We start from the raw sequence: 26,815 nt of genomic DNA, 5'->3' as shown, positions 1-26,815 counted from the left end.
ACTTGGGGTACAAATATGTAGTCACTTAAATAATTTCTACTAGAAGAATTGGGAATCTCATGTCATTTCAGATTATATCATGACCCCTTCACCTGCCAGTGGAGAAATCTCACATGCTGCTGATGCTACATCTCCTACCAAGGGTTGAGAATTAGCCATGTCCTTGGTACCATCCAGCTCTTCCCTCTGAATATACAGCCCAGGACTGGGCCATGGAGGGGCAATTACCTGGTGAACCCACAACAGGCCCTATTCTGCTAGGTTTCTTTCCCAGTGTCACCAGTACTGGACTGTTCCTGGAAGCAGTAAAGACAGCGCTGCCTGCAGGATAATCTGACCCAACACTCCAGCTATATCACACTGGGACAAGGGAAGCGACATCCCGGGCTGACATGAAGGAACTGAGCCTTCAGTGAGCTGGCTACTGTGACCCTTCATACAGAGATAAAGCTGGAAATCCTTTATTTTTAGCCCATTTCCTTCCATATAAAAACAAAGCAAGCTAATTTTCTAAGTAAAACACAAGGCCTCTTACTTGTATTCATGAAAATTCCCACAACCAGGCATTGGGATAACATACCAGGCTTTCTAATGGTGCAATTTTGCCCTTTTCACAACTTAAGTTCTTTTTTCAGTTCTTACAATCCCCCGATTCTCATAGGTTTGAAAATAATTAAGAACTTCATCTTTTCGTAGAATTCCTTTATTTTGCCTGGAAGGGCCTTTACACTCTGTTCAAGGGACCCTTACTTAAAACTCCTTGCTGAGTGAGTAGTCTCCTACACTGTAAAGGTTGCAGGAGTGCAGACAAAGCAGCTTGCAAGGATCCCAGTGTAGGTATATTTTGTTTACACGAGCAGCCACTGCTGATCTCTACCCCCTGCCAAGTAAGCCAAGATTACTGAAATCTTCTAACTGGTATTTAAGCATGCTGCCATACATGCTGTTTTCATGAGGCTTTAAAAGGGCCAGGAAATAAATGTGGCCCAGTCACAAAATATATACCTTCATTCTCCTTTTGACATCAGATCAAGTGCACACTACTGATCTTGGCAGGATGTTCAACCTGTAGATCAATGAGACCATAGCAAGCTGTGCTCTTTTGCTTTACAATATAAGGAAGCCACTACCAGTACATTTTTTCATCCATTAGAATTCAATCCTTTTATTAAAAAATGACTGGGATACAGACAGAAATTACACACGCTGAATATACAACTGTATATTCAGAAAAATACAGAACTGAAATGTCACAACCAGCAATTCATGCTGAGCTTTCCACAAGTAGCAGCTCAAATATTGAAGCCACCCTGGTTAAAAACTTCAGCTCACTCTATTTATGTTCTTAGTGCACATCCTTCAGTGAGAGACACACAGCTCGATAACTTGTGGTTATAAAAGGTTCTCTGGCTTCCGCCAGCTTTTATTTTTAGCCTCTCACTGTCAGGGCCTCAGGGAGTGCAGAGGGAGGGCTCAGCTCCCCAGGCGTGGCAATGGCACCTGGGGTTCCCAGGGGGACTGTGGGACCACCGGGAGGAGCAGCCTGTGTCCAGGGCACTGCTGCAGGGAGGCAGGTAGCAGGAGGCACTGGGCACACTGAGCTCAAAAATGAAAGCTCCTTCTTTTAAATGTTTATTTTCTTGGACTGATACCTTACAATGTCATCTTCTCCCCACCCAAGTCAATCAGAAATAATTCCTGTTATCCCAGATGATGTTGGTGGATCCTTGGGGTTTGCAGAAACCTCACTGCCAGGAGAGTGGGAAATCCTTCCACGACTGTCGGCACTGACGTTGCTCCTTCTTTGTGTTTTAGATAAGGAAAGTGGAATCCATTTCCTCAGGAAGAAGACATGCAGTGTTTATAAACATTGTCACCGAATGGGGTGTTACTCTGAGTCACCAGCACTTACTGGGCCACTTGGAACAGACTGAAATGCCAGATTTCCCCTGGATTCCAGGGGAGATCAGAACTCATTTCAGCACTGTCACTGCCCTGATCAGCACGGTGATACAGCTGTCTGGGACAAAAGTAAGCTGTTGGAAGCAACTTTCTCATTTCCTTTTTTTTTTTTAAATACGACAGTTTTAAGACTTCTGCACCCCAAAACATTTCTGTGTTATTATTGTGACCTCTGGTTTTATGTTACGATACAGAGAAGTGTAAAGTCCATTACAGTGGGATGAAACCCCAAAGATTAATAACCAGCTGAACCAAACTGGTCCTCAGGTTTGAAATAAATATCAGCCCCCAGCCAGTCATATTACTGCCATTTAAATCTTCATCATAACGTTTGTATTTAACATTGCAGCACCTCCTGTTAAGCTTTTCTCCCCAAGGCAGCACACTAGTTCCTGAGGCGCAGTTTTTTCTGCAACCCGATTAGATATTCTTTTCAGGAAATTTTCCCTGGCTGCTCCAAACTTTACAAGTTACTTTTTACACTGAAGTATCTCAGTGCTCTGTGACAGACTGTATATTGCATTCTGTATGCTATACTGCAATACCACTCAATGCTGTGTTATATTGCTCTAGATGCAGTACCGATGGCGCTACCAGGAAGACACTACTGAAACACAATAGCTACAGAAACATTAGCATTCTGAGATCTATTATGTTCTAAATAGAGCAAAGTTAAATATTTATTTCCCAGCTATTGATACTTTATGAGACCACTGTAAGTGCCCATGTCTGCTCTGCCTGTGTTGGAAAAGCAGTGTTCCTACCTATGTGGAAAGAGCTCTCAACAGTAGCACTGATGACTCCACCTGCACTCAGCTCCCACTCTCTCCACTATTTGTAGGATCCGAAGCATTCAATTAAAACATCAAAACTAAAGACCTAAAGCATCATCTTAGAGAAATTCACTATTTTTTCCACATTTTTCAGGTATGACATTCTGCCTTCTGAAATTATTCTAACACAAAACCAGCTCAATATGTGAAAATGCTATTTTAAAAGCCTGCCAAAACTTTTAAGCTACTGTTTTTTCCTCTTTCAGGTGCCTCTACTACTGAATCATTGCATTCATGGTCATAGAATTAATGAAACTTACATTTCACAGGTAGTGAGATTTGGAAAAGCAACAAGAAAATTATTCCATCTCTAGAGGAATGTTTTCTCCTAAAGTAATTTTCTGTAAAGCATAATGGCAAACCATATACAGAATACAGGCTGATGTGGCAAAAAATCAGAAGTATTTTTGTTTGAACTTAAGTTGAGGTAATGCTCATAGCTCATGTGTGGTTTTGTTGCAGAATAATTCGAATTTAGTAGTAGAATGGCTAAGGCTTAGTAGGAGAGTAGGCCCAGAAAGCAATACTCCAAAGTAGTAAGTTAGCAACCTTGTTTGTGAGCATGGACTGTGCTGAAGAGTGGCAACAATAATCAAAGGATTTAGTCAAGCATGTATATAATGATTTGTTACCTTGGATGTGGTAAGGGTCTGGTAATCAGTTTCTAGGGGTAAGACAACTTAAGCAGATTTATGATTAGAGTAGATGATTATCAATTGTTATCAGTATGAAGTATGAGCTTGTTTGTAACTGAATGTAACTGTTTTGTTGTAGAAACTGCTATGAGCTTGTTTGTAACTGAATGTAACTGTTTTGCTGTGGAAACTGCACGTAAACTTGTTTGTGTATAAAAGCTGAACTGAGAATGGAGGTCTTTGGAATCCTGACTTGGGACGCTAGTCCTCAGGTTGCCGGGGCCCCGAATAAAGCACGGCATAAACCGGCACTCTGTTGGTTTGTGTCTTTGTTACGGGCAACAGTTTGAAGTAATGAAACCATCCAAAACGCATGCAGAGAAAAAAATGCCACCAGGACATCTATTTTTGTGTAAACCCTCAATAGCACATAGTGCCAAATCATAATTGTTCTTCTGAGACAAAACTATTTTTTTTGAGTATGACTTTATCAACCAGACCTTTCAACCGAGTCCATTTATTCAAGGAGCTACCCCTTCCTTATTGTTTCCTAACTTTGTAAGCTATCAAAAGGTTTAGTATTTATTATAAACATGCATCTAAATCTCTATTCTTAATGGTTACATTTAGAAATCTAAATATTTGCAGTAGGGGAGAAAGCACAGAAATGTGCACCTTGACACATTATCATTTTGAAGTAATTCAGAAATCTGCCCTGAAAAATTTATGAAAGCAAAAGAAGCAAAGCAAGAAGATGTGTAAATCAGGAAATGCTACCCATTAGAAAAGAAAATTTAAAAACAATATTTTACTGCAAAATCTATGTGAAGTTGGGGGAATAGTATTTAAATGTTAATAATACATTAGGTAACAGAGTCTAAATGGCTGTCAGGTTTTTCTTTGTATCAGAGGTGATGCACTTCCCTCTTCCTCAAATATCTTTAGGTCTGAACAGCTAAAATACCTATATCCCTATCTTTGTGGAGCCAACATGAAAAGGCTTCATTCAGCTGAAGGCAGAAAGAAATAACAAGCCACTTCAAAGAAACGTTCAGAAGCTTTCAGGTCATACTAAAACTTACTGAAACTTCACTGCAGCCAGTCAAAGAGAGGCATCTTTTATAATACTGTCAGTATTGCAGATACTACAGGCTGTGGACATTGCAATTAATTATATTTTATTAAACCAGGAACAAGGAATATTCAACTAATGCATCATTTTCTCAGTGGTGAAATATGTATTTTACAGGACACAGACCATTTTATATGACTTCTAGGACATAAATGTCAACCCAACTTTTTTATTACACTGGTTGAATTTATGTAATGAGCTGTCCTACAAGGGAGGCCAGCCCTGCGTTTTTCATTTGCTTCTGCAGGGAATTTCTGTAGTGAGCAAATAAGCCTGGGTCTAATCTGCTTCTGTCTGCAATCATTTGGAAAATGATGCTTGGCAAACAGCTCTGCACAGCCTTGCCATCTGACAGAGACCAGTTCCTCACACCAAGAGACTGAGCAGGCTGAGAAGTGCATCTACGTTATCTACAGCGACGAGCCAGCTCTTTTTATTCTGCAAATCCTGTAACTACGGCAGGGCCAGCTCTGGGAAAGCTGCTTTTCCTGCACTGCTACCCAAGGGATGGAGAAACAACTGTCAAACACAGGGGAGGAGGAATTGAGGGCTTAATTTGCCTCCAACCCACTGAGTCTTTTCCCCGACTGAGCAACGGGGTGTCAAACAGCCTCTGGTTACCGATGGTAACCCTGGAGCCTCCAGGGTCAATTCCTCACTCATGTCCTATAACCCTGGCAGAGGAAAGATGTCTTTCTAGTACCTGAGAACAGCTGCCTGGAAGGTTTCAGGTCTCTGCCAGGCAGACCAAAACCACCACTGATAAATGATTACCTGCCAAACAAGGGACAGCACTGACGAGAACACCTGACTGCCTCACGAAGCAGCGACCAGAGATGAAAACACAGGATCTTCTGTGAGGTGCGGTCCGTGCAGCCCTGCTGGAGCTCACGCACCGGCTGGGCCTCTGTGCTGCAGCCTGCCCGGCATGAGACACACCGCCCCGAAGTCTGGGGAGCACCCCTCCCTCCAGAGGTCTTCAGTCACCACATTTTCATCCCCTAAACAGCTTTCTCCTTGAGATCCAGTCGAGCCTGCCCGTGCACTGTATCTCCTGCCCCCGCTCCGCTGACCCCTAAACACGCACATGCTTCATGTCCCAGTTTAGGCGGAGCCGAGATCCCAGGCTGTGCCCCGCGGAAGGACGAGCCGGGGCTCAGCGGCGGGAAGCGCCGGAGCTGCCTGCGCATTTCGCTGCTGTAACAACATGACTCCCTCCAAAAACCGCCTGGGCTGCTGCGATGGGCATCGCCCTTCACGGAGTACCCGCTCAGACCGCCCCTGCAGCCGGTGCCGAGCGCCCGGAGTGGGGGCCACCCCTGCGGGACGGGGAGAGCCGGGGGCGCTTACCAGGTACCAGACGCCGAGGATGATGGTGCCAGTGCGGACATGGCAGCAGAGGCAGCAGCTGTTGGAGTAGAAGCGCGCCCAGGGCGAGCTCAGCATCTCCGCAGCTCCTCGGGGTCCGCGCCGCTCCGCGCCTCTGGCCGCGCCGCTCCGCGGAGGCGGGGCCGGGCCGAGCCGGGGCCGGGCCGAGCCGGGGCCGTCCCTCCCGGTGGGCGGGACCAGAACGCGGGCACGGCCCCGGCAGGGCCGCGGCGGAGGGTTCGGACACCCGGTGGGGGCCTGGACCAGGCCCCCTCTGGAAAATCCCCGTCTTCCCGCTGGAGAATCCGAAGCACGGGGGGCTTTCAGAACACGAAGTCCAGGGAATTCCGCGAGCTGGCAGCCTGGCCGCGGCCTGCGCCGGGTGTTGGGCAGGTGCCACCCTCCTGGGGGCCCTCCCGCCGCTCCTCTCCCCTCCCGGGCGCACCTCCTTTGGAATGAGCCCGGTGAGGGCGAACTCGGGTCGCCGCTTCCTTGGCAAAGGCTCGTCTCGGTCCTTTAGCTCGTCTCGCAATTCTTGACTGGCACAGCTGCAGAAATAAACTCCGTTTCACTTTCTAAAGAAAGGCCATATCGGAGGAGATCATGGAATGCTTTGAATTTTCCCCAAATCTGGGAGCAATGAACATTCAGTTTCTTCACAGTGCGCTCCTAATCCACTCCCAAAGCTGCTATTAAGAAGGCTGGAATTGCCTCGTTTAACTGACACACGAGGTAACACAACCTCATTGCCGCTACCTCTAGTTAATGCCCTGACGGGGCGTGGGGAAAGCAGCACTGGAAGGACCCACTGCTGTGTATTTGAGGACTGATGCAGGTTTGAGCTAAACTTCCTACCAAGCAGCTGACTTTTTCGTATTTTATTATTTGAGACTTGTATCATCCTCTGGAGGAAATAACAAAGAATTTTCTACCAGGAGGTCTGTATGTCTACCCTGACCCTCAGCATAATTTATTTACTGCCATCCGACTTGGCTTTCTACCAAATCCCACAATTTATCATCAAAATATAACATTGGAAAGTACTCCAATGCTTCTCTATATGGTTGCTTTGGGGCTTTTCATTATATCATACATACATCTGCACAGAACAGGAACTTCAAGATAAAAGCTAACTTGGCAAGGAGGAATGTTTCTAACTATGCCTTATCCCTACTTGTAAAGCCACTATAGTAAATTAAATTAAAAATGTTTTAAGTAGGAACTTTACACAGCCTCTGTTCTTAGTTTGTCCTTAGAAAACTTTCAGGAGTTTGGCAGGGATTTATTTTGCATGAAGACATTGAATTTATAATTTTGACTGGATTATATGTATAAGCCAAATATTGTATTTGCAAGATTCATATTCAAAAATAAAACTAAAGTTGTAGTAAAATGAATCATTTATATTGACAAAACAGAGGGACCAAAGGAAAATCCTAAACAATGAGGTCTGGACTGTGTCTCTGGTAACCTTGAGAGACCTTGGCCTTTAATACCAGAAAGTAGGCAAGTTAGAGACGAAACCCTTGTATGTATGCCTTTTAAGTGTGCATGGAAGGTAAGAGCATCTGCTTTGTGAAAGTTATCTGACTGAGGACCTGACCTTTTCAAAACAAAGGGGGCAATAAATAAAGAGGGATGTGATAAACAAGGACCCACAGTTGCAAAGCTGGTGGACAAGGGACAGGGGAGAAAATGCCAAAACCCAAAAGTCTCGGGTTACTGATTGATGGGCCACTGAAGAGCTCCATAAGAAACTTTGGATGGGGTCACCTGGAGTTTGTAACTGATAAGGGCCAGACAAGTAGACAAAACTTTGAAAGGAATAATTAGAGGAAGGGGATCAGGAAGGAGGAAGATCAGACAGAAAGATGTATAACGGAGTTCAGTCATGTGTAAAGTCTGACAGAGCCCTCTGCTTGCTCACCCTGTCTTCTTATGGAAGCTTTAAGTGTCTCTCTGTGTAGTCTCCACTCTCCACACAGCATGTGTGGGGCCTGTAAGGAGCAAGTGCCGGCTCCTGACGGTGAATGAGGGGCTCAGTGCCAGCAGCTGGAGCGGACCATGGGTCACAGCCTGATGCCCGGGGCTGGCTGCTGGGGAGGTGGGTTATTCGCTTGTAAGCACCAAGCTCTACCAGCTGGTCTGTACTTGGGTCTTCTGCGAGTCCTACATGTAGGAGGCAGGGATGAAGGCAGCACCTTGTCTCTGGCCATCTGTGCAACTGTTCCTGTTGAGGTCCTGTGCCTGCAAAAGGGAAAGCAGCAGCTGCATCCCTCAGACTGGGATGGGCACAACAATCTGGCCTTTAGCAGACAGGCAGCAGAAACTCCAGGCCCTGGAGACAGTCACTGGTTGTAACATCTCGCACCACAATGCTCATCTCTGTAAGGAGAAATGAACTTCATGTCTGCTTTTGCTCATGGTTTCCCATCAGTGGCTTTGATCTCCTTATTCTCAGAAGAAAAAGGAATGAAGAATGAGCAGATGAACACTAATCACTTCAGAGCAGTTTCCTGTATAATTATTAATTTCCATTCAAAAAGCCTGATGAGAAAAATCAGGAAACATTAGGCTTCACATCACACTCTTGATTTATAACCGACTGCACTTGGTTTACTTGGTGAGGTTTTGGTTGCGGGGAGGCTTCAGAGGCTGAGTATCGCCACACTTACTGACCCATAACCACAGTCTCCATAGGTAAAGCCACCATGCCATTCACTTTGCCTTATAAAACGAGAAATGACAAACACTTCTTACTGAGATGGCTGTGAGTCCAGCATACCTGATCTTACACCCAGATGGTGAAAGATCATTCAAGATGCAATGGGGACTTCTGAACTGGATGACACCTGAGTTTTGTCAAGGTTCCTAGAGGTACAAGAGGCACTCCAGATTGTCAGCTTTATACATCAAAACTTGAACAGGACCAGTATCATTGCCTTGCTTGGAAAAATGATATAAAATCAAGTGAATCAACAGCCTACTTACAAGCACTTGTTTTAGTTGTGCTAAAAGTAGATAATCTTTCCAGTGGAATCCATGGTATGGTAAGAAATTTTTCCAAGGGAACATTCAACTCTGAAATTAAACACTGCACACACCCTTGCTTAGCCACTGATCAGCGTGAAGGCTGTAGGATGTATCCAGAAGAGAAATGCAGACTCATGGCTCCCACCTGCCCCTCCTTACCACAGAAGAGCTGTAATCACTAAACTCATTTCAGACAGCCACTGGTTCCCCATAGCACACACTGAGAGCTACACTAGCTAACTGGGGAGGGACCCAACCCAACTTTTCTTCATTGCCATTCTTCATTTTCTTCATTCTCTGTGCTTCGAGCTGTTAAAAATATTCTATATTTTTATATGTCCAGCATATGTCCTGTTTCTGCTCTGTACTCCTCCATGTGTTCCCCGTAACCTTCTCACTCCAGGGACAACTTCTTCCTCCTGCCAGAGGATGCTCTGATACATTTGGCAGTTTCTTGTGCTTTCTAGTGCTCACTAAAATTGGTTACTGGTTCTTCCCAACTTTTTTAATACTCATCTGAACAAGATTGCTGGAAGAGAACAGTTGGCTTAGAATTTGCCTCTCGTTCCCACCTTCTGTCTGTACTCACAGTCCACAGAAATGGTGCAGCATAGTTCAACTGGCCTTGAATAATTCAATTACACTGTTGCCCAGCATTGCCTACAGCACATAAACAAAAAGGCAGCTCAAGGGAATCCCATCTTCTGCTTGTGGGATTAGCCACGTGCTCCAGAGGGAGCAGAGACGTTACTCGTTTTGTATTTGGCCAGGATAAGACAAGATAAGAAAAGGGTAAAACATTGTCCAGAAAACAAGGTCTGGATATTGTCCTTGGGCACAGGGAGGTGACAGCACTGGGAAACTGACTGTGATTGTAGTAAGGAGTCATTTTAAAAGTCTAAGCTTTTGTTCAGCTTGCTCCAGAGCTTGTGTTTCATGATGGCTGCAAATGATTCAGGTATGAAATCTTTAATACGACTAAGTTTAAAAAACACCTGTGCTTTCTAAAAAACATAAGCCTCCAAATAAAAGTCTGACACTATCTCTCTGCCACAAAGACTGGCCAACATACAATCAAATAGGACTGCTGGCACAATTCAGTTTGGGTTCAAGAGGCCATTCATTCTACTGGTTTGTATAAAAAAGATCAGAGTGAGAATAGTATTTTCTCTCCAGCATGTTACAACTCAGAATACGTTTTAGAAGCCTGTAAGAAAGCCATCACAATGACAGAGTTTGGTGTGCAACCGCTTGCACAGAGCTAGTCAAATTCTCATGTTTCAATACCAAATAATGGACAACAAACAGTTAGTTGGTTGTTGGTTTTGTTTTGTCTTTCTTTTATTTTTTTGCTTCTAAAAATTGTTGAGAGAAATGCCTGGACCTTTTAGCTCATTACTGGGATATTTTGTCACAATTTGCCTCATAGAAGATAGTGATTCTAATATCTTAGAAAACTGATATACTTACACATTTTCTTTCCTGATGGTAAAGTGCGTTTGCAACTCTAGCTTCCTTGGGCCACAGCTTCTTAATTCTGTTTTAAAGTTGCAGGTTATAAAAACCCTATCATTAAAATATTATGATATGTTGCCCTGCCAAGAGCTTAAATGTTCTCCAAGGAAAACCTTGCTTTAGTGCATCCTTCCTTTCCCCTTTTCTGACTTGAAAGCCTCTCAATTTTGCTGTGAAGTTATAGGACTCAAGAAGCCTGGTGAGTTCTGCAGTACACTGAGATCCAGCTCTTTTTTCTCCTGGCCTTCTCATTCACGCCAGCCTCACAGATTAATTTTAACGTTTTGGGTGAGAAGAAATGATCTGTGCTACATTAATTAGAAACCTCAAAAATAGGTTAGGCAATTATCTAATTATTTGCTTGGCAGTAGATTTGCAGTTTGGTAATATGTACTGGAAGCCCATCTTGAGATCCAGTGTGCTTTCCACAGGCTGCAGTCTCCTCAGAGGCTTATCTTCTGCAGCACAGAATGCCTGCTTCCAAAACTATCTGGGTCTTCTGTGTACACTGCCTTTCTCCTCTCCCTTGCCCATGCTGTTCTTTCTTAGGCACTTTGGCACAGAGTTGCCAGAGGCTCAGGTTTTGCCTTGCAGAACATATGTAACACTGTAGGTAGAGCCTTGCTGTGCCAGTACCCAGCAATAAAGAACAGCAATTTTGTCTCCTTTTGCCTTGAGAACTCTGCGAATTTTTGTAATCACTTTAGTTCTCCCAGCTAAACCTTGTACCCCAATTTACACCAAGGGGGATAGAAGAACTCTGGCTTCCTGCACCCTGCTGGCTCAGAGTACCTGAAGATACTAAGTGGAGACACCACCACTGATTGAAACTGTTATCAACCAAACTGATAAGTGCAGGTGTCCTCTATCAGAGTAAAATTCATCATCTCTTCCTCCATCAGGCTAATGAGCCCTTTAGCACCTCATATCCTAGTAATTTCTACTCTACACAAACTCTTCTCCAAGTCTTTTTGATAAATTAATTCTCTGCTCAACTGACAATGCTTCCAGTCCTTTAAGTATGTTTACTGTTTCTCTCAGTAACGTAGGGATCTAGACAGTTTTGTAAAAGCCTTTAAAACTGCAGGCATAACAGCATTTATTCAGTCAAGGGACACAGTATTGGGATTGTACCCCCCATTCCTCTTCACTACGCAAATGAAAACATCCCGAGATTTACACTTGACCTTTTACTATGCCAACCCAGTGGAAGGTCATGCTTGAAGGTTTTTTTTGTCTTTTGGCCTGAATGCTTATGCTGGATACAGTATTAAACTGACTGGGACATTTTATCCATAATCTGTAGCCAATTATAGAACATAAATTACAGCATATGAGGATGAGACAGGGTTGTTGGATAAATTGGTTGTTATGTTGCCAGCAGTCTCTCTGCCTGCCAGGTTGCTTGAGCAAAGGAAATTTCAGTAACAGGTTTTAGTATTCTGTTGAGTTTGCGGTCAGAGAGGTCACAGGTCTTTGATTGATAGGAAAGGCAAACCTTCTAAGAAAAGCTAATATACATCAAATAACATTTATTTCCTTTTAGTTCCATTAGTTAGATTAGTTAATGTTTAATTTATGGATTCAATTGACTATGGCTCAACACTGGGAAAGTTGCCAGATTTTATCCCCTTTTTCACTATGTGATTATGGTTTTTTTCCCCTTCTTGTAAAAGCTTACTGTTTTTTCTTTTGGTAAAGGAGATAGTTTTGATCATCAAGCATGTTCTGTTTACAAATTTGTTTGGATTATTTTTTTGCTTATACCTAGTAGAAGTCATGATCATTTTGTTGATGCCTTAAGGTCCATCTATTTTTTTGATTTTCCTAATTTTTATGAGCTTTAGAAGTAGTTATATAGTAGAAGTAGATTTAGAAGCAGCAGCCTTTATTCCCTTACCCTTAGCATAGTAACTATACACATTCCCCAACCCTATTACCCCATTCCATGCTCCCCATATCAATTATCCCCTGAATTCCCTTAGAAAATGTTTAGTCTCTTGTCTCTATTTTGTTTAGAGAACACTTGTACCTTGGCCTAAACCGCAGTGTACAGTCAAACTATGGGTAACCGTATACCCTTTGTGCTCTGAAGAAGATGATGGTCGATGAAGAGAGCATCCCAAAAAACCCCCAGCCCCAATTCCCAGGGGGTGGGATGGGGTGTGGATCAGGGCAAAAGCCACAGGGTGGGAAAACCTCAGATTGGACAGGCAGTATTATAAATTGTAACCTCTGAGACACGGGGGGCACGTGCACATCTTGTAATCTTATGCCTAGGCACAAATTAAAAACCCTTTCCTTATCTCACCTTCAAAACTAATTTGCCTCAGAGTTTTTTCTCCCTGAATTTTCTTTTAGGTATCGTTGTCTTCTATTGACAATCTCAGTCCAGTAATAAATCATCTTCTTCTGTTCTATAGAGAACCCATACTATTTTAAGTAAATAAGAATTAAAACAACACATCTTCCATAACTAATTTTTTATTGTCCGTAACTTACACAAGAAACACTTCCCAGTTTTGTATTTTTAGGTGCCAGTCAGGTTTCAAGCAGTAACTCACACTTTACCTGTGGGCCTGCTTAGACTTTCCCCCAGTTGCACTTTAAGCCAAATGCACCAAAAAACTGAGCACTGAACTGTCACCACCTTTAAAGCAACTGAATAGTATCATCCTCATTGCTTTGAATATCTGTGGAGTTATCCCTCTTTTCCTGCTCTCTTCCAAGTCTGCTGGACTCTTTAGCAAACTCCAGGGCATGCCATCCAGTTCTTCTCACCAGTGTTCACCACAGGCAGAGGCTTGCCATGGAACTTTACAGAAACTTCCAGTCTCACATGTATTTTTTTCTATGCTAAAAAAAGCACTTAACTTTCTCATAATGTCACATCCTCTGCTCATTTATCTGTCTACTACTTATTATGGAGTTCCCAATGGAGATCACTTGCTGCTAGCCAAGCCTGCAGAATGTGCCATAGGAGATGGTGGCTTTATACTGTGAAAATGTCAACTGTTTGTCCCCTTCAGCTGTCTGTCCTGAATTCCCTTGATGATTGATTTGCTGAGCACACAATAGCAATTCAAACACAGTTAGCCAATACCTGCCTTTTTCTGCAGCCCACGCAGAGGCAAAATGCAAGTACTGTACATGCAATATAACACCTTTTATATACACTATATGTAATTACAGGTCCGTGGTGTGTCCTTCATGAAGTGCAGAGATACAGCACATATTGGTTTTTTGCTACTTCAAGAGCAAGGGAAACACTTCTGTACAGTGCTGATGGTGCAGAAAGTTTAATTGGATTGTTCATTCCAGTTTATAAATCTTCTGTATGTATTAGGAAACGTAGCTAGGAAATTTAGATTTAAAGCTACATAAGATGTAGCCACCAGTGCCAGGTGTATGTGCAGGGTGGTGAGACTGAAGCTTTCTAATATTGCATATTTTATATTGTCTCTTCTAAAGAAAAAAAGATCAAGGCTGCTAACATTCTTCTCACTGTAGAAACCAACGATATGCTCAGCTTCTCTTCATCACGGTCTTCTCCAAAATGTCCTCCTAAGATCCCTCATGACAGAAGTAACATTGATAATTTAAGTCATATATCTAATTTTTCATCCTCTGCTTTGTATAGCAAATCACATAATAAATACCAGTATAATTCTACTGAAATAGCATTATTTGACAACTGATCCCCAAGTGCAATATATACATCACTTCAAAAGCATGTCCCACAATCACACTGCTTTCTGCTGTGTGTCCCCATATAGGTTATCAATGTATATTGCTGTAAAGCATTTTATAGGCATGCACATCTGAACATGTTTGATTATAGCCTGAAGCAACTTTAGGAAATCCTGACTGAGCCAACATTGCAGAGATGTCCCAGCTCACACTGGTATTCAGCAATGGACTAGTAAAGGCATAGAGAAACTATGATTGCAATACGACACAATTCTAACTCCTCATCTCCATTGCAACTCATTTAGTGTCAAACACCTATTTACAAACCTTTGGAACACAAGTGGCTTAGTCTTAGCATTTGGAAACCCCATCTCTGCAGACCAGAATGACACAAATTTGTCACTTTGGAGAGCAGTACCTTCTATCTTCTTCTAACTCAGCATCTCATTCAGCAATGTTTAAAGTGATTCTGACAGTGCTCTGAAATTAAGTCAAACTCAGTGGGGCAAGCTGGTAGGTGTGTAACAGTTCAATGCCATTCCTGTGCATCCTGCAGCTTCCTTGTTGCACATTCCTGTAGTGAAGTACCTATCACTGTTTGCTCGGCTTCTCAGTATCTAACTTCCTTTTCATTTTTAACATAAAAATCACCAACATGACATTCTCCAAACCCAAGCATACTTTGAAAATGCAAATCTGCGTATTTTTCCCCTTCCCCTTTGCTATTTGCTATATATGAGCCTTTAAACCACTGAACTGCCACTCGGGATAGCTTCATATTCGTAAGATAGCACCCCTCACTGAGAGTTTTACCATGCTGATGGAGACATCCTTAAAGCACTGACAGAATACCCTGATGATAGCTCACTTCATTTGGAGTGGGGCTGAGCCACTGATTTACAATTAAAAAAAAAGAACAAAATTTGCAGTCAGGAATTCTTCCCTCAGTTAAACTTGTCAAAACACCTCCTGTGAGGTGGACTGCTCAAGAAATATTTGGAATTATTAAGTCTAAAGAGTTTAAAGCCTCAAACTATTATGTCCTCCATGCAGCAGCAACACAAAGCAGAAGTAAAACACTCTGAAAGATGTGTGGTGCACCACTGTGTGGTCCTCTCAAGAGACATTTACACTACATTAAATCTTCACATAAGAAAATGTGTTCCAGCATGATCACAGAATCAGCCAGGCTGGGAAAGTGAAGGACTTGTGATCCTGCTTCCACATGTTGACCTTTTGCTGCACACATGACTTCTGACCAAGTTTGACCATAGTCTAGTATTTGCATGATGTGATTGCAGAAATCCAAAACACATGGCAATCTCTGGGTATGTAAAACCTGCTCCTCTCAGTCACCAGGCTTTGGAACCTTCAATCATGCATCTCTACAAAGTATTTTTTATATTCAAGGCAGTACAAGTTAAAGTGTTTTAATAATTACAAAACCAATCACTAAACCTGCTGTTCTGCATGCCTACTAAGGACTTGCAGAAAAAGAAATGTTCCTAAAACATCACAAAGGAGTTCCACGGTTAACAGCATGACTTGGATGACTTTGAACTGCCTCTCTGTAGCATATGAATATAAAATAGCACAGTATTGATTTACCCGCTCAATTCTATCAAGTGCTGAGCACACTCCAGAAAAGCACTTAAATACTTTTTAGTACTAGTATTACTGTTCAAAAGTGTTCAATACCCAGGTCAAATCTGAGTAACATCACTTTTGTTTATTAAAAAGACAGGTTTCTCTTTTTTTTTTTTTTAATTAAATAATTACGTGTTCAGAGAAGACAGCTATTTGAGCCTCTGTCCCTGAAAACTGCAGAAAAGTTCAGCAAAATGAAAGAAAATATTTAAAATTTCCACTATGATTAAGATTTTTAAGTGTTTTAAAAATAATTAGCTAGGTGTGATGGTGACAGATGGTAACCATGAAGGTGGACTCTCACCTGTTAAAGACAACTGTGAGAGTCTCATACTTAATGTAACACCAATATTAACTCTACTCTACACAGGCCATAGACTTTCCCACTTATGGAGAGACAGATAGCAGTCACGTAGAATTTTACAGTAGTCTGTTTCTGTTCACAATTTTTCTGCACTCGGACAATACGGAAGCACAACTGGCCAGCTTCATGTTATTTGGTGATTCCATTTTTTTTTTTTCTTAAAAACAAAATCCCACCTCATTCAAATGCAAACCCAGTTTTTTATGCTTAGTCTGAGAGATCTTCTAGAGATTTCACAGTCCCTCAGTTAATGCACAACCTACAGCTCCAAACTCACTGGGCACAGAGGAGGACTCATCACTAGGTTACCTGGTAAAACAGGTGTGTCTATATGAGGAACACATACAATCTTCCAGCTTTCTGGATGAGAGTTCCACAGAGTTACCTAAGATTGAATAAAGATCTGGAAGGGAAGCTCCAAGGAAAACCTCCTGGCTGCAAAACCAGTTTTGCCAATTACAATCTCATGTTGGGACACTTCAAGCTTACAGTCAGGAAGAGGTTACCTTGCCAGTCAGCTTTGAATAAGCAAGATGAGTAACTAAAGTGAACTAAGAACAGAGAAAACAAGAGTTCTGGCATGTGCTAGACAACTGAAATACCTCAGCTCCCAGGGTATGGATTATTATGGATACAGGAAGTACCACCTATTTCAGGCAGCCCTTCTCTTCCCAGGGAAGCAGAAGGAAAGAGCAGTTGACATTGGTGCAGCCACATTTGGGAGCTTTTCAGGAGTTGTATGTGTGCAGATCAAATGACAGAAAAGGTAAGGAGGCTCAGAAGAAGGGACAGTGAACTAGAGAGCCTGAGCACCTCTGAGTATTTTTTAAATGAAAAAAAGTTTAAGGAAATACCTAATCACAATGTATACAAATAAGAAATTCCTATAGGGAATAGCTTTTCATTAGCAAACTTACTAATTTTCTACTTTATATTATTTAGTTAGTTGAAGCTATAAATAAGATAACTTTAAATCAGGATGATTTAACTCTTAACCTAGAATCTGTAGCTTTTCATAAATCGTAACATTCTCTCTATCCCATTTGGAAAGATGTCGCCTCCTTTCTAGTAACCAGAGATCATAGAATACCAGGTTGGAAGGGACTTCAAGGATCATCTGATCCAACCTTTCTTGGAAAAAGTACTGTCTAGACAAGATGCCCAAGCACCCTGTTCAACAAAATCTCTAAAGTGTCCAATGTTGGGGAATCCATAACTTCCCAGGGGAGATTATTCCAATGGTTGATTGTTCTCATTGTGAAAACTTTTCCTCGTGTGTCCAATTAGAACCTCCCCAGGATTAACTTGTATCCATTACCCCTTGTCTTTTCCACATAACTCCTTGTAAATAGGGACTTTTCATCTTCTCCACATCCACCCTTTTAATACTGGATTGTGGTGATAAGGTCTCCCCTAAACCTTCTTAATGCTGAACAAACTCAGTTCTCTCAGACTTTCCTCCAGTGACAGGCTTCCCAGTCCTGTTTCATCTTTGTTGCTCTTCTCTAGACTTTCTCCAGCCTGTCCATATCTCTTCTGCATAGTGGGCACCAAAACTGAACATGCTATTCCAGGTGTGGCCTGATGAGTGCTGAGCAGTGTGGGATAATGACTTTTTGATCTCTACTGGTGATGCCCTTGTGGATGCAGACCAGCATCCTGTCGGCTTTCTTTGCCACAGCAGCACACTGTTCACTGATATTGATCTTATTGTCCACCTGGATTCTCAGGTCCCTTTCCACAGAGCTGCTCCCAACTGGGTAGAGTGCAGCCTGTGCTGCACGCCTGGGTTATGTTTTCCCAGGTGCAAGACCTTACACTTGTTGAACTTCACTAGGTTCTTGTTAGCCCATTTTTCCAGTCTATCCAGGTCTTCTTGCAGGGTGGCTCTCCCTTCCCACTCAGGTGGTATCATTGGGAAACTTATTGAGGTACACTTGAGCCCATCTTCCAGATCACTTATGATGATATCAAACAGCGCTGGGTCCAACATCGATCCCTGGGGGACCCCACTCATGACAAGTTGCTGGTTTGAAAAGAAGCTCTTTACCAACAACCTCTGGGTGCTGCCTGTCAGCCAGTTCCCCACCACCACATAGGCCACTTGTCCAGACCGTAGCCCATCCCTTTCTCCAGGAGCAAGCTGTGGGAAACTGTACTGAAAGCCTTAGAGAAATCCAGGTAGACAACGCCCACCACTCACCCCACATCAAGCAAGCCAATTACTTTGTTGCAAAGGATCATCAGGTTTGTCAAGCATGATTTGCCCTTGATGAATCTGTGCTGGCTTTTCCCAGTCCCATGCTTCATATGATAGCCCTCAGGAGGATTTATTCCACAATTTTCCCAGGGACTGAAGCAAGACTGATGAGCCTGTAATTTCCTGAATCCTCATTTAAGTCCTTCTTGGAGATGGGAGTGACATTCTTCTTCTTCTTCCAGTTCTTCTTCTCAAAGCCTATGGAGAGCAGCCTTGCAATGGTATCAGCCAGTTCTCTTGACACCTTCAAGCAGGTGTCCCATTGATTCATAAGGGTCAAGATCCTGAAATAGTTCACATACTCTCTCCTTCTTCACTGACAGTAGCGGATCTGTGTTTGTCTCAGCCCGGATTTTTCTTCCCAAGGCCAGTGGCCCAGCAGTGCTGGTGAAGACAGAAGTGAAGGAAGCGTTGAGAACCTCTGCCTTTTCAGCATTGTTAGCAACTAATTCACCTCTCTTGTTCATCAGCAGGATGGTATTTTCCTTCTGCCTGTCACTTCTGTACCTGAAGAACCCTTTCTTGTAGTTTTTGACATCTCTGGCAAAATTCAATTTGAGCTCAGCTTATTCTTTTCTAACTGCATCATCGGCTGAGCTTTTTCTTTCCTAATTGCATCTGTGCATGCCCTAGCAATGTCCACGTAGTTTTCAACAGGTATTTATCCACTTCTTCATCTCTGGTATGCTTTGCTTCTGAGCAGACTCAGAAGCTCTCAGTTAAGCCAAAGGGGTCTCTTGCTCCACCTATTTCCCTTATCTTTAAAGGGGATGAACTGTTTTTGTGCTTTCAGAAGTGTGCTCTTAAAAACTGCTAGCACTCACTCGCTTCTGTGGAAGCTTCTCATGGAATCCCTTCCTTCTTGAGAAAACTCACTGCAGGAATTTCAGACATGGCTGCAGGTATTTCCCCCACTCAATAACTGCCTCTGCATACAGGTGAAAATGGGAGGTTACCGATCTTTCGCACTGCCTTTGGAGACAGAGCAGAAGCAAACCTTGCACATCTTCTTGGATATACACCCAGCCACTCAGCTGCAGACAGACCATCAGTTGATACAGCTCCTACTCTTTTGGCTAACTGGCTGCAAGTCAGAAAGGCACTGGTCTCCAGAGTCACATGCCTCTTCAAAAGCTACATTAAAGCCTGGCTGACTGAGAGCAAAACTGAGTTACAGAATCACATCAGAGAGGAGTTATCTCCCATCCAGAGCTTTGCTTGCAGACATAGTTCAAGGCACAACTTCATTCGTTAGCTACGTAGGCAAGGATGGCCAAGGAAATAGTAGTAATGAAAAACAAGCTGTGGCAGCCTTTGTCAGAATGGCCTCTGAAAAAACAAAAAAGAGCAGCTCCCAGTAACAACATATTTAGTTTATACTTCACCAGATATTTGAAATAAGGAATCACTTAACTCCAAGTCAGAACCTGTTGAAGAGGGGAACTACCGTGTGTGTAGAAGACAGGGAATCATCTCAAACTAGTCCGTTTTCTGAGTTCATTGTAGTGATCCGGTTCTGGTGATCCATGACTTACCTTCTACCATGGACTGAATTAAAAACACTGAGGCAAGTTAAGAGATTACTTGATGCTACAATTAACACAGAAAATGTACATCTTTGAGCTGATGTTCCTAGGCATTTTTCTTTAAGAGAATTGTATGAAACCCTGAAGCCATGACTTTCATGTTAAGAGTTTTAAATGCATTTTTCTTTTCCAGAAATACACTAACATTAAAGACATCACAGTTTCAGTAAAGAAACTGATTTTCAGTGCACCAGAGACCTTCACTTTGGTACAACTAGCCAGAAATTTAAAACAGCAGAAGTTCAATAGTTTCCTCAACTGAAGGGACCCACTATGGAGACTAGATAATTTTAGTAATTCAACCAAGTTTCAACAGGAACAACCCGTGAACCATTAATAACGTGATATAAAATACAGATAACAATAACTCCCACCCTCCACCCATGAAAAAATAGAAGTTGTCCCACTTTGCTCCCAGTGTCCATCCCAATTAACAGCAGTTCTGTTAGTCCTGTGGTAAATAAAATCTATTGTGTTACCACATGACTTACAAGTTAAGAACTATCGGTCATGCAGCCTTTCCTGGTCCTTCCCCCCACCCAAATTCACTTGGCTGATGTTCTTAAATGAAGCAATTCACTCAGAATTTTAACAGTAAAATATTTTTAGCAGAATATTTTAAAAAGTAATTTAATGTTTTAGGGTTTTTTTTCCCCCCTTCCATTCACAGCAGAACAATGAAGAAATCTTTCAGTACTGGCTTGAAAAACTGGAACTGCTCTTCACTGGTACTCAATGGTCACCAGAAGGAGACTTACATGTACAAGTGGCTGCAAGAGACTTGTGTTTTTTTAACAGCTGAAATCTTGACTGGCAACCAAGTTGAGTTAAAAGCAAAACAACTATGATTAATAACAGATGAAAGTCTGCTTAAATCGTGTACTCTGCTGTCTGCACTTTTCAAAAGCCTTGTTCACAGGACGATCCCATGGCTAGGAACTATTAATAGGGCAGCTTCAAATGAGATACAATTCAGTTACAACACAACAGTACTAGAAGTATTTCTATAAATTTTGAAATGTTTTTAATATGTACATTCTTTCTTAGTAAATATTAAAGTAGTGCTCTTTTCCTGCACTTTTTTCTTTAGACTTCTAAAAGGGCATCAGAAATACAGTTTTCATCCCCCTCCAAACCAATGCAGTTACCTTTGTAACAAGCACATATGAATTCTGTACACCTTTCCCTCCCCACAAAAGAAATAAAAATATGCCATGACTATCCAATTACACATCATCACAAGTTTAAATTACACATACAAATAATTCCAGAGTATTTAGAAAAAAACAACATACTGGATTTATGGAACCATTCCATGCATTCAAAAAAAAAAAAAAGAAAAAAAGAAGAAAAAAAAATTTTAAGTTTTTAAGTTTCTTTAAATGGTGTTTTTCACTCTGTCCAAGTACCAAAGTCTGGATTCAGTGTATCATTAAGACTAACCACTGCTTTAGTCATAGAAACATGACAGTACACAGATAACCAAGTTTCTATTTATAGACAATATGATATACAGTTACTACCTCTTTAATGAATGTCAAATAAAGCAAGTTTCGCTTTCTAAGACACTGAAACTGCACATTAAGAAAACAGTAAGAGGTGCTGCTAAATAGGTAACAATATTTTGGAAGGAAGGCTATGTATTTATATGATCCCGCTTAGCAGTAGCAGTTAATTAGCAGGGTTCCTATGTTTTAGCTAATTTGTTTCTTTTTCCAGAATGACAAGCTATTCAAGAGCTAGCACTTACTAACCCAGAAATATCACCAATTTTATCTTCAAGAGGAAAAAAGAATTTATGCAGTGAAAGCCCTTGGGGGCAGTTTCTTTCATTACATAAAATCTTTGTATTTTCTACAAAAGAGGCTCGTAGCACAACATACAGATTGGAAACAGACATTTCAGACATACATTAAAAACCTGAATTCAAAGGGTATTCTTTTAACCTTTACTATGAAGACCACACGTAAAATTATCATATTTACATGCAAAGGACGCTGCATGATTTCATAATATCCTATTTTTCATGTTTGCCTTAAGATACTCCTTGAAAAGTTGTATCAGTTCTAAATTTATTTTACATGAATCTTGACAGATATCACTCTCTAGCATTACTCCCTCCCAGTAAATAAATCAATACTGTCAATATGCTCAATTTATTTTAACAAATGAATTTAGAGTGTCATATGTTCCTGATATACAGGGGTTAATACCTGTGCAAGTGAGTATCCATTTATCAGGAAAGCTCTCAATTAGCAAGGTGCATTTTCAGTACAATCAAACCCAGCTTGCTGCATTACCTGTTCTTGCCCTGAAACACTGTCAAACTGCAGTTGAGTACAGTAAGAGTACAAGATTGTTGATCAGTACCATTCATTACAGCTGTTAATAATTCTGTTTGTGCCGCAAAATCAGAAGCCAACATTTGAAAAGAAATCTTGGCTCTTCTTCAACTGAATTTACCAGGTGATGTTAACTACCATCCTCATCAAACAGATATTTGTAAAGGCTATTTACAGTGCACATGGCTGAGCATGTGCCCTACAGACACAAACACATCTGCCAGTTGGATACCATGTCATTACACAGTACCTGAAAATGACAACACATCTTAAATGCCATTTCAATTAACAGTTTCAAGCGGGAAATGGTCTTTATTTTACAACTGCTATACTTGCATCATTTTTTATTTTTTTTTTATATAAAAACACTAACTCCTGTCCAGAAGTCTAGACACATTCTACATACTACAGGTTAAGGCAGTAAAAAAATGTGTTCCTGATAACTGGTCTTGACAATGTCAATTAAAGCTGTCTGAAGCTACTCCAGTTCTCCAACAGATCTTTGAAATCCCAAATAATTTGAGAGTGAAAAATTAACTTTGCTTTCTTTTAGTAATAGAGACATAACAGAATTTGGTATGCTAAGTTAACAAGTGTTAAGGGAAGGAAACATTTCATTTCAGTTCATTCCATGAGTTTAAAAGTGGAAAGAATACAGTTTTAGATAGGACTCTGAATCAACCAAGAACTGTAAGGAATGAAGGAGAAAACCAATTTTATGCACATTACTGCATTCTTAAAAATATACTGTTATCTTCAATAATTCAAGTAAGGTAGTAGACATTATAAAAAATAACTTCATGAACCATACTCAAGTTTCAAATCACATTCTCAAACTTTTAACCCAAAGCAGTTTTATTGTGTTAACTTCATATAATAAACCATGAAGGTCTCACTGTACAAATGGTTAATGATTTGCACTTGTGATTCCTGTAACAGCTAGCAGACTTGCTAACCAACTTACTGTAAAGATATGGCAGATTATGTATTTAATCAAAGCACTTTGATTTAGGCATGAAACAAATTCAGATGGTTGACATTCTGTGCTTCTAATGCATCACTCATAAGAGAGGCAAGAAACACCCACTACTGTACAGACAATTATTTTTACAGAAAACCCTTCCTTGAAATTAATCTTTTATCCGCAGCTGTAGATGAGAGTATAATCTGTTGTAAACAGGGCACTGTGTTGTAAAACCAGTTTTTTTTTAATTAAGATCTCTCTCCAAAAGTTGGAAAAACAGACTCTTCAGAATGTCTTTCAAATGTAGCATGTTCTGTTTGCTATATCATAAAGTTACTTTCATTTGATTCCTTTTAAAGATGTTTGTGTTCACAGCAGTTCTGTTTTTAAAAAGTGTTTGAAATTTTTATAAAATTCTGTACATGTTCACAAATTATTGCATAAACAGCATAATCTTCATGACAATATTCAGCAACACATGTCCATCTCAGGAACCTCACGTTTCCCTTCTTGCTTTTTTCTTCTTTTTAACTTGTTTGGGGGATTCCCAGCTTTCTTCAGACTTCGCTAAAAAACAAAACATAACTATAGTGTTAGGACTGGGAATGTTTACACAGAATTGTAACTTTTATAATCCTGGATAGTACACACGATATTATTATGAAGTAATTCAGAACAATCAACTAGCAGTTCTATTCACCTGCTTCTTCCAAATAGTTTAATTTGAAGTACATCTAAACCAACATTTGCCAATTTCAACCTACTTTTTAACCCCACAAACACATAGAGTGATACACAACAAAAGTCATTTATTTTGCACATGTATTATTTACAAAAGAGTCACTGTTATTTTCTGGTTAACTAAAAAATAATGTACATGTACACAATTGACATTAAATGCTCACTTTTACCAGATTACACTGGTTTTAGTCACTATATATGTGACATGTCAGAAGAGTTTTTTTAAAAATAATGAACTATGCAAAGATGCAGTTCCAATAAGAAACTATATTCTTTTCATAAAACAGACTGCCTTAAAACATGCTGGCTGCCAAGAGTGGTAAAACAAGTAAAATAGTGTATATACTGAACATAAGAGATGTGCTTTCAATTGTTGAGACATGAATCAGTACAAAAGATTTCATATTTTAGAGCCAGAACAGAAAGGCATCAGTTGACACATTGACTTGAAAGATTCCATTGTTTCACGTATTGAAAACCAAGAAGCCAATTACTGCAGTTGAAGGAGACCATTATTATGAAGTCATAATTCTGCAATCATTAAAAACTCATTTAGTACTTTAACACTTAGCCAGGAACTTATTATGGATTGTCAGTATTTATTAATTTCATTAAAAAGTCTGATTCAAAACAACTTTTTTTTTTTTTTTTTAAGCAATGCCTTTGACATCCTGACTTCCTTTCCAATTCTCCCATATTACTGTGTGAGTACTTCGGTAGAAGCACTTTTGCAGCGTACAGCAAGAAGGTACATTTGACATTTTTGGGCACAGCATATTTTCAAAAAACAATATACCTGCAGCAATTCAGCCTGATCTATGTGCTGTTAAGCTACAACAAAAAAATAAGTCCATCACCCAATACCTTTCTATTACAATATAAGCAACTGTTTTCCTATATGATTACATGGGAGCATACAGAAAAAGATGCTAATGAGCTAAGTTGAGAAGTCAAAAAACCCCAGTAGGCTGAAAATTGAATTGTTAGTATTTTTTCAAAATTTTTGGTAGCTAAATATCCTGTCAACTGCTATGTCAGCAGCCATCTGTTCTCCACTGAAGGCTCACAAGCAGGCCTTTGAAACAGTGTTGGCAGAACTCCTCAGTCGCAGCATGGAGCTCAAGTCCTCATGGTGTACGTGAGTACCTCCAAATGTCTGTTAAGGACTGGACAAGCCCAACAGACATTTTCAGTCATTCAAGCATATGAAGCCAGTTTTTCCTCACAATGAAAACAAATATATCAAAGCGCTTCAGAGGAAGTTAAAAACATGGCAAGATGCATAAATGAGATACACAAGTACCCGATATGGCACTCTAAAACTCAAAGCCCAGGGCAAGGCATTCTGACTGTACATGCTCTATGGGGAAAAAGCACAAAGGAATTGCACCAAGAGATACTTACTCTGTGGAGGAGGCACACTGTTTTGCTTAATATTAGGACTAGAAACATCTGTCTCTTGCAGCATCTGTGGCACTTGGGAAACGATCTTGTCAGAATTGCTCTCTGATACAATTACAGATGGCTCAGTAGAAACAGCAAGTGAAGGAGCCTCCTCAGACTATTTGAGAAACAGAAAAAAAGTTTCCAAAAGTTTTTTAAGTCATATAAAATAATTACTCTTACATGGTGTTATTTTAGCTGTATACTTAGCAGCTGCTGAGAAGATGGCATTGAAAAATTAAGCCAATATTAAAATCCTACAAAATTTTAAATTGAGGCTATAATACTAGGACTGCCATCTAGTGCCAAAATTTTTAGTTGCATAGAAGTAAAGATAAACCACACAAATAAATTCTTAAAATATATCACATGCAAAAAAAGGGAAAACAATCTAGAAATCACCAAGACCCTAAAAAAGATTCTTGAATAGTTATTCAAGAGAGATGTAAGACAGTGACATATATGCATTTGGTTGCAAGGCAAACAGGCCCAAATACACAACTCAAAACTCAAATCAAACTTTTATTTAAAAAGGATTTGCAGTCATTCCTATCAACTGCTCAAAACACTCTGTATGCTTCTTTAGAATAACAAATATTTGCGAGAGCAGTCAGCAAGTATTTCAGTGGAAACTACAGGAGAAATAACTGCCAAGATACTCGCAGTATTTTCCAGTTATCTAGTCGGTTTTGAAGGTTCCCACTACAGAGACAAGACATAACTGTAACTTAGTGTGTAGCACTTATTGTAATTAAAATTACAGCAAAACATAAAAAAAAATTTATATTCCAATAGGAAAGTCAGAATATAAAAAAAGTACGATCCCACAGCAAGTCAACAAATGACAAAAGGCTTCAAAAAAGAACGTATTAGAATTGTGTCTTAGCCAAGTAATAAAACCCAAACTTTAGGATGTTATTAAGAAGCCATGGCTATAGTTGTGCCACAACGGCCAAGACCTGGAACTCTGACAACAAAACAGTGAAGTTTACACCCAGCCCTTGATGCAGATGTACACAGATCCTACGTTACAGTCACCAGTTTGTACTGTTTCCATCGCTATAATGCAAGCATCTCAAAAATTCAGTCAGAATACAGAAAAGAGCAAAAAGATATAATTTTCTTTTAATCAAATCACACTAAGCAAGAAATTAAACAACTTTAATTGAAAAAAACAAACACATGAATTTAGAGGATAGCAGTTCTCTAACCTTTTATGAATAGTCTGCTGTACCCTTACACAGACTGAAACAAGTTTTTTTAATAACTATAATTGCAGTATTTCTCTTAATCTACTGAA

At 40.6% G+C, this 26,815-nt stretch overlaps 2 protein-coding genes across 3 annotated transcripts in view; both read right to left on the bottom strand.

Moving 5' to 3' along the window:
- LAPTM4B (lysosomal protein transmembrane 4 beta) overlaps nt 1-6,087 on the bottom strand; it is a 60,289-nt gene extending 54,202 nt beyond the window's left edge. The window contains exon 1 of the mRNA XM_051785245.1: nt 5,913-6,087. Coding sequence (XP_051641205.1) covers nt 5,913-6,008 — 96 coding nt within the window. The 5' untranslated portion in view covers nt 6,009-6,087. The remainder of the gene's footprint in view (nt 1-5,912) is intronic.
- Nucleotides 6,088-21,026: 14,939 nt separating this feature from the next.
- Nucleotides 21,027-26,815, bottom strand: part of MTDH (metadherin) — a 33,079-nt gene continuing 27,290 nt past the window's right edge. For both annotated transcript variants that reach the window (XM_051785111.1, XM_051785112.1), the window contains 2 exons: nt 25,477-25,633; nt 21,027-23,898 (listed from right to left, as the gene is read on the bottom strand). In XM_051785111.1, the coding sequence (XP_051641071.1) occupies nt 23,828-23,898; nt 25,477-25,633 (228 nt within the window). In that variant the 3' untranslated portion in view covers nt 21,027-23,827. The remainder of the gene's footprint in view (nt 23,899-25,476; nt 25,634-26,815) is intronic.

This window comes from Manacus candei, unplaced genomic scaffold (genome assembly GCF_025592945.1).
Source record: "Manacus candei isolate 608988 ecotype Guabito, Panama unplaced genomic scaffold, ASM2559294v1 h1tg000019l, whole genome shotgun sequence".
Lineage (NCBI taxonomy): Eukaryota > Metazoa > Chordata > Aves > Passeriformes > Pipridae > Manacus > Manacus candei.
The sequence above is the reverse complement of the archived record's forward strand: the minus strand, read 5'-3'. Positions and strand labels throughout refer to the sequence as shown.